General features: G+C 41.4%; 1 protein-coding gene across 6 annotated transcripts in view; it reads right to left on the bottom strand.

Annotated features, from left to right (window-relative positions):
* The window catches only part of LOC124556799 (single-stranded DNA-binding protein 3), a 382113-nt gene extending 368671 nt beyond the window's left edge, over nucleotides 1–13442 (bottom strand). For all 6 annotated transcript variants that reach the window (XM_047130814.1, XM_047130816.1, XM_047130818.1 and 3 more), the window contains exon 1: nucleotides 13238–13442. In XM_047130814.1, the coding sequence (XP_046986770.1) occupies nucleotides 13238–13293 (56 nt within the window). In that variant the 5' untranslated portion in view covers nucleotides 13294–13442. The remainder of the gene's footprint in view (nucleotides 1–13237) is intronic.
* Between the last annotated feature and the right edge of the window lie 223 nt (nucleotides 13443–13665).

Here is a 13665-nt window from a genome sequence, read left to right as displayed (position 1 = left end):
CTCTGCCAGGCACTTAAATGTGTTTTGCAGAGTATCCATGTAGATGTAGAACGTCTAAGTGCTGGGTACGCAAGTACAGTTTTGGGTCAGGATGGAGCATAGTACGATGGCAAAAATGCAGAATCCGTGTTTTCGCAGGCGATAAACAGAAACCATGGGAAATGGTCCATGCAGAGACCTGACGGATGGCGCCTTGGCGCTGGAGTTCAGGCACGGACTCCAACTCAAAACTGACGAATAAAAATTAGTGGGGAGCCGTGAAAGCCCCGGTCTTGGAGGTTAAGTAAAATGTGAGGGCACCAGACAAAGTCGTATGTCTCATGTAAGTCAAATAAGACTGCAATGAGGTGTTGGCATTCAGAAACACCCTATCTGATTGCCTTTTTTTTTTTTTTTTTTTTTTCCTTCCTTCAATCTAACCAGCTGGTCGGTTGTGGATCGTCCTTTCCAGAAACCACATTGATAGGGGAGACAAAAGGCCCCGAGATTCGAGAACCCAGCATAATCGGCAGGCAACCATCTTTTCAAGCAGTTTGTAGTGCATACTGCTGTGTCTAATCGGCCGGTAACAGTCGATGGATGCTGGGTTTTTATCCTGTTTAAGAATTGGAACGGTGATTCGAGCATTAGCACAAAGTAGCTTAATAAAAGTGATAAGGTTGGTCTGAGAAGGATGTCGCTTGAATCACTACAAGGCTCTTCGGCGAACTTGAACAGTCGTTGCTATGTATTTAGTCCACTAGGGCACTGGCCGGTGGTGGAGGGTACCTGTAGAAAGGGGAACGGCAGTTAAACAGTGGTGTGGGTGATCGTGTCGGAGACGTCTTGCCCGACATCGACGGGTCCATCACACAGAGAGTGTAAAGGTAACAGCAGAAGTGGACAGCTGCCAGTTGGCTCATCAAGGCACCCACTGTGGTAGTTGGTCCATCAGGCAGTGGCAAGTAAGTAACAGGATTACCGGGAAGTGGTCATTGTCACAAAGATCGTCATCTACTGACCAACGTAGCGAAACCACAAGACTTGGGGAAGAGATCGTTAGACTGATAACTGAAGAGGTGCCACAGGTGGCACTGAAGTGGATGGAAGTACCATCGTTGAGGAGAGACAGATCATAGTCGACAAAAAGCTGGTCAAGTAGGAGGCACCTACCAGACGAAGTGGTACTCCCACCACAAAGGGTGGTGCATACGACAGTCACGAAGTAGGAGAAAAGGGGATGGAAGTAATTCGATTAATGTGGTCAACACAATGTAAACAAGTTGCCTGCCTGGAGGTGTGTAAACGTTGCAAATGCAAATGATGATCTCTAAGGTCGTATGCATCTCCACTGCTATTGCTTCCAAAGTGGTATAAATGGGAACCCACACGTTGAAGGAATCCGAAACAATGTACAGACCCCTCAATTTTCCCTCTTGGGGCCCGCCTGGTTCCGACACAATGAACGATAACCACACAGCATTGGGCGATGGTCATCAGTGTTGTGCGTTTATTGTAGAGCAACACAAATTGCACACGAGGAGGGAACAAGTTTGTGTAGTTCTGGCAGGTGACAGCCGTTCACTTACAGGTGTCCAGGTTAGACATGAAGACGCCAGAACAAATTGTCATGCCTCAGGATCACTGAGTGTCACTGATGGTGTTGGAACCAGATCAATGAGCATTCGTTCAGAGTCCGATAGCGTGGGGAGAGGGTGGCGGGTTGGCGCCTTAGGGGTCACCAGAGTAGCTTTGTCACGATTCTTTTTCTTCCTCTTCTCCTTCGCAGCCTTTGGTGGCCGGGACTATTAGGAACGAGTAGCCCTTGTACTCATAGGCCGCGATCCTTCAGCCTTTGGCTGGTGTTGGGCCTCTTATTTGTGGGCATCCTGCGAGAGGGGCCCCCAAGAGAGAGTCTTGTCACCAGTACACACCAAGTGAGAAAGCTACTCATTCAGCTGGGTGCGTGAATGCGAGAAGTGCTTCCCAAAGACGTTGCTGCCAGAACCACAAGAGAGGAGGGTGGTGGAAAAACTGGTTTGGAAAAAAAAAAGTTATGGCTTTGACTTCCATATATTGGTCGTCGAATCAACAGGATGTAAACGCTGCTCTGTGTGTGTGTGTGTGTGTGTGTGTGTGTGTGTGTGTGTGTGTGTGTGAGAGTGAGAGAGAGAGAGAGAGAGAGAGAGAGAGAGAGAGAGAGAGAGAGAGAGAGAGAGAGTGTGTGTGTGTATACGGCAAACTCAACAGGTTTAGATTCCCTCCATTTTCTTTCTTGAAAACTGGGCGCGCCAGTGAATGTGTTTTGTGCAGCTGACACACGAAAATCGTCGTTCACAAGGACTACCTTCATGTCGTGATCGTCCACAGTTATCGCATTTTGGGTCCACCATGCAGTAGGATGACATGACCAAAGCTTGAGCATCTGAAGCACCTCACGGGTGGTGAGACCGAAGGTTTCACGTCACACCTGTCCACCATGGTAACTTTTCCTGGAGGACATTTCCTTCAAATTCTACGATGAAGACGCCTGTATCTGTTAAATTACTTACTTCTAAGAACGAGAGCTATGTGCCGACCACTTCATGATAGGGGTTGTTTTGCGAGGCGACAAGTCACGCCAACGTCGCTCACCGATCATCATACAAGATGAAATATGTGCAGCTGGCACGCTGTAAAATGATGCACCGTTTTGCACACTTATGGTTGAAGACATGGGTTTCCAATTGATCTGCAATACAGACGTACTTTTAATTGGGCCAAAGCCGCAATATGTCATCAACCAATATCGGTGAAAGGGGTTACTTCGTAACATGCGTTGAGTCCGTGTGGAATGTGGTGTTTCCTTGTGGACGCACTTATTTCTCGTATCTGTTGGAACTAGAAATAGCGTTCTTCTGTATACATCAAATCCTTAAAACGTATACAGGGTTAACACGAACTCCGATGAAATTTCTCTGGTTGTTGAGACAGGTTATCTTGGTATTTTGGTATCAGAGGTCCGTCCCCGTCGTCTCCTGTGGCTCGTTACAGACTAATAGCATTGCATTTGATTTCTTACCCCCATTTATCTTACTGCCTCTATTGCACTGAAAATATATGCACAATAGTGTAAACATCAACAAACGTGATTTGTATCTTGCTTGGAAACAATCTTATTCACTCACAGTTGTTGCTGCTGAAAACAGTGATGCCCACTTCACTCTTTGTCCTCAAGCACCCTTTCACCGCTGTTCGCTTCTGTATTGCCTTTTTTCATGGCATTGTTTGTTGTGCGTTAATAATTATACACAAGAGTATGGATAGATTCACTGATCGAGAGCTGACCGACATGCAGCTCGTATTTGGGTTCACTGAATGGAGTCTAAAGGCGGCACTATGAAGCAATGCTGAGGTGTTCCGTCAGCGACGGCAACCTCATCATAGTACTTCATCATGTAAACATTTCCCTTTGTACGGCAGCCGACTATACGGCACCGCATAAACAGCCGTAGTATCGAGAGCCGCTTTCACATCTACGCGACACAGGCCTGTTGCCGTCCAAACGGCACACTGCGACCGTGGAACTGCCGTACCCTCCAACAGCTGTGGACAGCTGCCATGCTGTTAAAACGGTGACGTTTGGGGTTAGTGGAGGCTTTGTCAAAAATTGGTGCGTTCACATCTGTCATCTTTCAGGTGAGGCAGTCTTAGAGGCGACAACAGCGTATGAATCAGTTAATTCGTTCGAAGGTTATGTGCCTCACTTTTTGATTCAATAACTACTTCTACGCCTTTAGACGGCTTTGGAAAAAGGCATTCAGCAATCACTTTTAGTGGAAGATTGACCACTTTTGTGGGGCAAAACCAGAAATACTCTGAGGGCAGGATTCATACAAAAATGCGTGGGTCGATGTATTCAGGAAATTGAGTTTTTGTTGTACCGTTTTCAAATACTGTAGTTACACTGAATGGAGTAATACCAATCTTCCCAAAGAAATTATTTTTTTAAATATTGCCAGACTACAGAAGCACTTGAAGTCGAAAGTTATCCATTATGTTCCTGACATTATTTATGAAAGTCAACCATATACCGGCACTCAAAGTCCAATTATAGATAATATATATTTCGTTTCAAATTCTCGATTATCGATAATATATATTCAGTTTCAAAGCCACCTCTGTCACGCACAAAGTTATGCGCAACGACACAGGCTTTTACAGTATTTACAAAAAAAAGAAAAGAAAAAGAAAAAACTGCGTTCAGGTTCAAAGATATTTATTCATTTGCAGCTCCATGTCAATTGCATACAAATAAATGACCAAATTGCTTCTGAAACTTCTGATTAGTATATTTAGTTATTCCTCTGTGTTTGCAGTAGTTAGTTGCCCAATGAAATATGATGCGCCGAATATAAATTATGAAGACTTTGCCATATACTGAAATAGTACTTCTTTCCATTTACCTGATGGTAGCAGCCAATATTTGTATAGGCTGAATAGATTTGTCTTGTGTTGTAACGTAGCCTTTAGCTACGCAAGTAGTTACTGAATGTTGATACCATCATTCAAATGTACTGAAAGAACTTCTCAGGTCCGCTACGAAGTTCTTGAAATACCTGAACGCCTGAATGCATTCCTTTTTAAATTAAATTGATAGCTTCACTCTGTTCTGTTGCTCCTTCCTTTTAAACGACGGTAATGTAACGTCTCTGTTAGCATTTGTTCAAGTTGCATTGCGCAGTGACTCCGCTCAGAGACTAGGAAGCAAAAAATGACGATAACTACCATGCCGTGGACAACAGCAACAAGATAATGTGAGACCACCGCGGCGACATGCTGTGTACGCGGTCCCGTTTAGACAGCTGCCGGCAAGTGTCAAATGGGCCAGTACAGTATGGTGAGTCGCTCTACGCACTGCCATAATCATGGCGGTAGACATTCTGGATTGTACACATAGGCAACAGTTCGAACACACAGTGATGGAAGCGTAAGTTTTTCGCTGTTTCGCCTGAGTGTTGTAGCATTACTGTGCGTTTTCTGTTTGTTTTGGTGACGACATGTACCAAGCTTTTTCGATGTTGTGAAGGTATATTTTACAGAAACCCCAAAGTAACTGAGATAACAAATGGCATAATCACAGTCGGCATTTTAGCCGCGGCTTTGCCCGGGCATGTGCTTGTCACGTTTTCACGCATCTCCTCTTCCCCACTCCATCCGTCCGTCTCCTCTATCAGTCTTATTCCCCTTCCTCTGTGTCCATCTCGTTGTCCACCTCTGCTCAGCCATGTCCATTCACACATTTAGCTACAGGAACACATACCAACCGACCAGCATAACACACCTGTCGTGCAGGACAGCCTAGATGTCAGGGAATATCAATCCTTTTCAACCCCACCCGTAATGGAAAAAGGTATTTCTCACCCCCACAGTACTTATTTTCAGACAGTAGGATGTGTGTATATCAAATTTGGTTGAAATTGAGCCAGTGGTTTAGGAGGAGAGATACAATTCACTCACTCTGTCTGGAGACCACGTCTCTTATAACAAAATATTCAGAAAATATCCCTGAAAAACCTCCGAAACTTTGTTGGCAGAGAGTGTCTTCAACTTGCATACATCCTACAATACAGTGTACCACAAAGGACTCTTTTATTGAAGAGTTCCTGTGATACCAGTACTCCAGTGCACAGACACCACCTTGATCCAATTTGAATCACATAGACCTTCATCTCAAATACTACCAGGCAATGGCCGGGCAGTGTTGCCCATAGTTGAGTGCAGTCCTGGTGCACTAAGAGAATCTTATAAGGAAGATGTTTACTTCCTATGGAGCTCATACTAGCACTAGCATTACTTTGCTTCTTCTGGTGTCACTTCTGCTTATTGAGTGTATTTACTAATGGATGTTTATGGACATACTTTTCAACAGCATTTCTTTTCTATAGTATTTATCACTCACACTCTTTCTTTGAATTCATCAACTGCCTCTATGTATCTGCTGAAAGAATCTTTATTTTTCGTTTGACAAGATACTTCTTAATTCAGTCTCTCTCTTCTTAATTATATGGGATAGTTTGCAGTCTCTGCTGATACAGTTATGGACTACTTCATCTTGTCATTCTCGCCATCCACAGTATCTCTGTAGTCCGTGCCATATCCATTATCTACAGACATTTTGTTGATGGTGTCTTTTTAAAGCCCAACCTTATGCAATGTAAAGAAATATTGACCAAATGCAATTTCAGTACATATCAAAATACAAACATATTGAGCTTGTTCAATGCAGCATTTTATTTTATTGTTAGATAATGTTAGTTCTTCAGATAGCTCTATGTGTAGATGTTCTAACTTCATTAATTTCTCCTTTTCAAGTATTTGAAATACTATGTTAACAGTTCAGGTGATGATGAGTTTTATACTTTTATTGTCAATATTACTTCCCACTGTTGTTCTAGGAAGTTAACATGAAACTGATCACTCATATTATCAGCAATTACAACCATGTTGTCAGCATGGAGGATAATACACATCCACTCTAAGCTTATGTTAACTCTTCTCTCCAGCACTTCCAAAGACTCTTGGAAAACTGCTCCTGAATAAAGGTTTTGTAAAAGTGGAGATATTACACATCCCCTTCTTCCAACTATTAAGTTGGACAAATCATTACCAGCACAATGTAATTCCAACAACTGTTTGATACATTGCATATACTTTTGGTCTGTATGGAGCTGCATTAGATTATGATGTGATACATGACTAAAATTATTAAAAGTTTTTCCTTCACCTATACAGCAGTGCATTCAGTTTTCCTTGATCATAATTCTAAACAAGTACTTGCATTGCTAATGTGTCCAATAACCACATAACCCATTGTTTGTACTGTAAAAAATTGATATTAACTTTCTACATTTCAAATGTGTCCTAAGTTCTAAAAGATATGTCATTACAACTGGGCACGTATGTTTTATTTTTGATGTGTGGCATGTTCTACACTGTCTTGCACAATTATTGAACTTCTAAAAGTAATTTCTACTCACTAGTGTAATATCTGAGGTCATTGCTGTATGGCAGATGATGTCACTAGGACCAATGTCTTCAAGAATGATAACCCTCATTACTGAAGTATCAAAGATACTCATGGATCAAAAAGAAATGTCAGAAGGCGGTCAGATATGAATTTTATGGTGTTCTCCTTAAATCATGGTGTGGAGTATGGAACAGAGGAAGTATTGCTCTGTTTTCCCCTTCCACCATTCTAACTTTTTTTAGTATACTGAACAATCATTTCACTGTGAATTTACCTCAGCTAATGATAAATTTAGCAGGAGCAGACTTGCCATTTATGCTGTGCAATGAGCTGCTGTCTTATCAGCTGTGGATTTTCTGTTTTTCCTTGTGATTTCTTTATTCGATGGTCAAAACTCTGAGAGATTTGTTCCTTCCACTATTCCTTTGTGATAATTCTATACAACACATAGAAGGCTGGACATTACGACAAGGAATTGAAGGAAATGGTTGGGGTATATACAGCCTCTGCAATACAAAAAACTTCCTACTCTGTAACATTAATCCTCTTCCTTTCTAAGACTGCAATGTGCGGCAGACAGCAAAATTACTGCAGAATCACCACCAGTTCAGTTCTGAACAGGAAGTAAGGAGTACATGAGGGGGGTGGGGATGAAGGGCAGAAAGATTAGGCTGTAGATGCCCGGAGGAAACCATCCTCGCCAAGACTGATTTGATAAAACACAGAAAACCTGAACGTAGATGGATGTATGGAAGAAATGGAGCATGCAGATGGTGGTTAATTGTCTACTCCAGCTACCTCTACTTCATCTTACTTATTATCTATCAAGTCAACTACTACCAACAAGCAAGTTTTATTCTTCTCATGCTCAAAGGACTTTGATGAAAAAAGTTAATGAAATTACCGAAACTAAATTTTGACCACTGTCATATAACAACCCCCCCCCCCCCCCCCCACAGACGTCTTTTTAAACTATTTCTGCAGGCATTAAGAAATAAGGACGAAGAACGAATAACTGAAGAAGAAAACAGATTTTTCTGCATACCATCTTCTCCCATCAGTATAACGAAAATGTTGACATCATAGCCAGGTTAAAATAACAGCCAGGGCTGGTTATATTGCATAGGTGAACTAATGACCTACAACTTGGATGTGTCATGAGTAAATTTTATGATGAAATGGTATTAATGATTTTCTCTTGTTTACTCAATGTCACAACACAGTATTAGCATATTTGGACATGTCCAAAAGAACAGATCCCATTTTGATCCTCCAGCCAGTATAAATCAGGAACAGAGAAATTAAAGACATCAGCTTTCAGTGGGCATTGATTTATAACAAAGGGGAAAGTTGCAGATATGTGCTGGTCTGGGATTTGAGCCCAGGTCTCCTACTTACTAGGCAGACACACTGACCACTACCCCATATGCGCACAATGGTCACCCTAACCACATTAACTACCTTAGCACACCTCCCATAAAACCCAAATCCCCAGCCTATCCACACAGTACTTATTAGTCTTATTACTTGTGGCATCTTGCCCATTCCCATAAGAGTTTGAGCTTCATGTGCATCTGCACTGAAGGGATCATTGGCCATCATTGTCATAATTATATATGTGGTCTTTGTTCTTCCAGACATGCCTGAAAGAACAGACACCACATAAATAATTAAGTGACAACAGCCAACGATCCCTTCAGTGCAGATGGTCACTAAGCTTGAACTCCTACAGTAATCAACGAGATGCCACGAGTAGTGAGGTTAATGAGAAAGGGCACTACATCAGTAGTGTGTGCACTGGACTCGCATTCGGGAGGACGACTGTTCAATCCTGGGTCCAGCCATCCTGATTTAGGTTTTCCGTGATATCCCTAAATCGCTCCAGGCAAATGCTGGGATGGTTCCTTTCAAAGAGCACGGCCTACTTCGTTCCCCGTCCATCCCTAATCTGATGAGACCGATGACCTCTCTGTCTGGTCTCCTCCCCCAAACAACCCAACCCCTCAGTAGTGTGTGGCATAAGGTGAAGATTGGGGTCTGATGGGAGATGTGCTAGGGTAGTACACATGAAGTGATCAGTGCATCTGCCTAGTAAGCAGGGCAGTTGGGTTCGAATACCAGGCCTGCACAAATTTTCAACTTGCCCCATTGATATAAATCAATGCCCACTGGCAGCTAATGTCTTAAATTCCTTTGTTAAAATGTTAGTAGTTTTCAGTAGCTTATTCACGTAAAGTAGAATATATTCTGGGACTTTTTTAGGAGGGTTATGGCAAGGTGAGTCACCCTTTGAAACACACTAAGAAAAAAAAGATGCGCTACAAAGGAATTATTCAAATGGGTGGAAATCTGTAGATGTGATGTACATGTGCAAGCAGACAGATTATTACTATTTCCGAAAAATTGTATCATTTATTCAAGAGACAGCTTTATAAATTGAGTAAGTCAGTAACACAATCGTCCGCCTTGGGGCCTTATGCAAACAGTTACTCAATTTGACATTTTTTGATATGCCCATTGGATGTCCTGAGAGATATTGTGCCAAATTATATCCAATTGTCACATTAGATCATCAGAATCCCGAGTTGATTGTACAACCCTGCTCATAATGCTCCAGACATTCTCAATTGGGATAAGATCGAGACACATTGCAGGCCAACCTGTACCTCGGCAATCCTGAAGAAAACAGTAGCAACTCTAGCCATGTACAAAAGGATGTTATCTTCCTGAAATGTAAACCCAGGATGGCTTACCATGAAGGAAAACAAAACTGGGTGTAGAATATTGTTGACATATCACTGTGTTTCAAGGGTGCTGCAGATGACAACCAAAGGCGACCTGCTATGAAATCAAATGGTACCTCAGACTATCACTCCTGGCTGCCATGTCATAAGGCAGGTGATAGTCAGGTCGGTATCCCCCACTGTCAAGAGCTTCTCCAGACATCTTCGGCCTGGAATCTCATTGACTGCAGTAGAAATGTCTTCAGTGACAAGGCCCATTACAAACTGAGCCCTGATGACCAGCTAAGACTATTCTGGAGACACTCTGGACAATGATGGGATACCAATCACTGTCCCCCACCATATGGCCTGACATCCCCTTCGGTTGTCATCCATGACGACTCAGCACAGAGGTCACGTCGACAATATTCTAGGTCCGTTTTGCTGCCCTTCACGGCAAGCCATCCTGGGCTCACATTTCGGCATGTTGATGCCCATCTGCCCAAGGCTGTAGTTTCTATTGCTTGTCTTCGTGCTTGCCAAACCTTACCTTGACCAGATAGGTCGCCAGATTTCCCATATTGATAACTTTTGGAGCATTATGGGCGGGGCCCTCCAACCAATTCGAGATTTTGATGAAATAACGTGCCAACTGGGTAGAATTTTCCACAATGTCCATCCACAGGGTATCCAACAACTATCAATGCCAACAGCTTGTACCAACACGTTATTGACTTGCTGAATTTGTGTAGCCCTTTCTCTTGAATAAATGATCCAATTTTTCAGATACTGAAATCATTTTGTTTGTCTGTACATGTACATCAAGTCTACAGATCTGTCCCATTCGGTAATTCCTTAGTGGTGCAGCTTTTTTTCCTCCCTCCTTAAGAATATATTTGGATTAGAATGTTGGTTATTTGTGGATTCAACCAACACGCTTGAGTTATAGGGGAGGAGGCCAGTGCTCCCCAACTATGTGAAAGAGCCACAGTGCCCATGAGATGTAAAATTTACTGATATTGAGGTTAGACATCTCACACAATAAATTAAACATTAATGATATGTTTCTATTAATTTTTTATTGTAAAGGCATGGTAAAATAAGTCAAAGAATATTTTCATGGATTCAGAAATGATTGAAAAATTGTCATGACTATTATAAATAACAGCATGCTACCTTCTAACAGATACATATTAACATAAATTTGATATGTGTGACTTTACAAGTAGACTAGAAACATGGACTTGTAAAAAATCGTGTTGAAATGCATGAAAGCCAGCAGAGGTTCATTTATTGTTATCACATTTGGTAAACTGTCTTTGTATCATTGAACCTCTCGTGTACACTTTAACATTTTAACTTTTCGTATCATAATGTACAGTTTCTTGCGGTTGGGGGTGTGGTTGTCAGTTACATGGCTATTACCAGAATTGGAGAGGGGAGGGGGATGTCTAATATATTACTCGTCTAGGGCGCCACAATATCTAGCTCCGTGGATTGTATGCCACATTTTGACACAGACGTCTGTATCAGATATCACCCTCAACAAGGTTAAGGAACCAGCTAAACTGGACTGCTAAAAAAATTTAAAACCTGTTCTTAAAATTTAGAAAGATAAAACATTTCATTCAATTTCGAATACATAAAATTCAGGTACTATTTTGATCCCCCATTAAATGGCAAAATAATATGGCATTGATAGTTGTTAATAGAAGTAACTGCTTATGACAAGAGGTGACTATAACCACTGAATGGACAGCAAAATAAACTGAGTACTGACCTGGAGTGCTTTGTGTTTACCAGTTTTCAAAACTAAGCTTTCAGTGTGTCCGAAACTAAACTTTAAAAATCTGTGTGCAATATCGGTTTTCCCTTGTGGCAGTGATACATAGGCTTTACATGCGGAAAACAAAGACTTCAGGTTTCTTCAGCGAGCAATTGAGAGATGTAAGATGGTAATTATTAAGAGCGGCCAGAAAACAGATGGATCAGGGAACAGAAGAGCAGAAGGCGATTAGAGCCACAATGGAAGAACACGGTACTTAGGGCTAGGGGGACGGGCAATACCATTTATAGTCAAGCAAATGGATAATAAATGAACCAAGGAAAGTTCTCTGCTGGATTCCAAGAGATAAAGAACAGACGACGAATATATCCCAGCAATCCTGTCTTCCGCAAAGTTACAACTGAACAATCCACAGAGGCGTCCGAATTCGGCGCGCGCTCCAAAACACACACACACACACACACACACACACACACACACACACACACACAACACATACACAAAATAAACATAAACCCCCTATAGCTTTTATTCTATCACTATTTTCCATCCAGTCTTTCGGTCTAGCATATAACTGTCACAATTACTCTTACAATAAATATAAAAATTGCTTACAGCATCAAAACCGACCTACCAAGAAAAGCAATCGCTACTTATTTTCTTTTACAGCTGTGGGAGTTGCTCGTGAAGACAAAATATTTGCTGTAAGTGGTAAAATAATTCATTTCCATTACCGCATGGTATATGACAATTTAAACTTTGTCTCCCAGCAATCTCCTGTAACTACCAGGTTATTTACCTCTTCCATGTAATGGTAATTGTAATCTTTATCACGCCTTGTCATTTAGCAATTAAATTGACAGCATAACTGAATGGACAGAACACCAAAGACTACACATCACAGTAAAACAAGCGTTTTGTTTTATTTAAAACTTCTGATGAGCAAATTTACTCCTCTCAAAAATTAACCTCTTAACAGATACCAGCTGTCTTTCTGTCGTTTGTTAACCTGACAGTGATCCGTAAACTTCCTTAAGAGAATTCTGCTGTCAAAAAGTATCGCAGCTTAAAATACTCTTGGGACAAAAATCTAATACATTTTAACCGAACACTCAGAAGTCTTGGTTTTTTATGAAATTTATTTTCGTAACTAGAACTCTAGTAAAAGCCGAGGATCAAATCCTACAATAATTATCAATAACTGATGAATACGTAAACAAAACACTTTTTTTACCCCAAACAAAGTGATTATTTGTAATGTCAGAAATTTTCAATTTTTTTTTTTTTTTTTTTTTTTTTTAGACCGAATAGACCTCATTAATTTGTTTGACATTAACTAGGATGCAAACCTTAGATGTTACTTTTTTTTTTTTACATAACATTATTCACAACATGATATACATACGGCACTGTTTACAAATACGACACATAATGTAGACACCAATACTGGACCTAAAAGCACTGCCAGTCACATTTTCGTATATAAAATATTAAATTTTGCGTTCATTCCTAACAACAATCTGATGTATCATTTTAAACACTTGTTAAATTACATGACGCCGATGTAAACAACACGACTTAAGAAACTGTTCGGATCATTCCTGTAATATGCATTCACCTCTACTTCTACACTCAAATACAATTTTACATACCGCTTGCTACGAATGTCTAGCTTGTAATAGTTAAATAAAAATAAACTAGTCAAGTTAGTAAACAGTCGAAAGACATAACAGTACTTACTTTTCACGAGCCTGTGCGTCTGACGGTACTGTCGAGCCCTTCCCTTTCGCGTACATATTGCAGACTTCAACTGTCACGCACCTGTCAGACTACGAGGGCCTGCAGTGACCCGGTGACCATGGCAACGTCGAAAGACCTGTCAACTCTGAACCCCTGATTGGCTCTGCTGCACATTTGGCAGGAGGAGCTTCGCCACTACGCTTTGCGTAAGAAGAGGGAGACAGAGAATGCGTTCCTATTGGTCCGAGCTGTGCCCTCCCCCTCGGCTGTTAGGACTGCAGAGCCTACCCCCCAGTAACCTTCTGCGCGCATTCTGAGAACTATTGTTTTTCAGTATGTACACTGCTATTACCTATTTTTCAGATGTTTATATACATAAATGTATATAATAAAGATTTCCTGACTTTTGTAGTCTTGCGCATTTCTCC

Source organism: Schistocerca americana, chromosome X (assembly GCF_021461395.2).
Source record: "Schistocerca americana isolate TAMUIC-IGC-003095 chromosome X, iqSchAmer2.1, whole genome shotgun sequence".
Lineage (NCBI taxonomy): Eukaryota > Metazoa > Arthropoda > Insecta > Orthoptera > Acrididae > Schistocerca > Schistocerca americana.
Note: the sequence above shows the minus strand (reverse complement) of the source record. Positions and strands in the feature narration are given on the sequence as shown.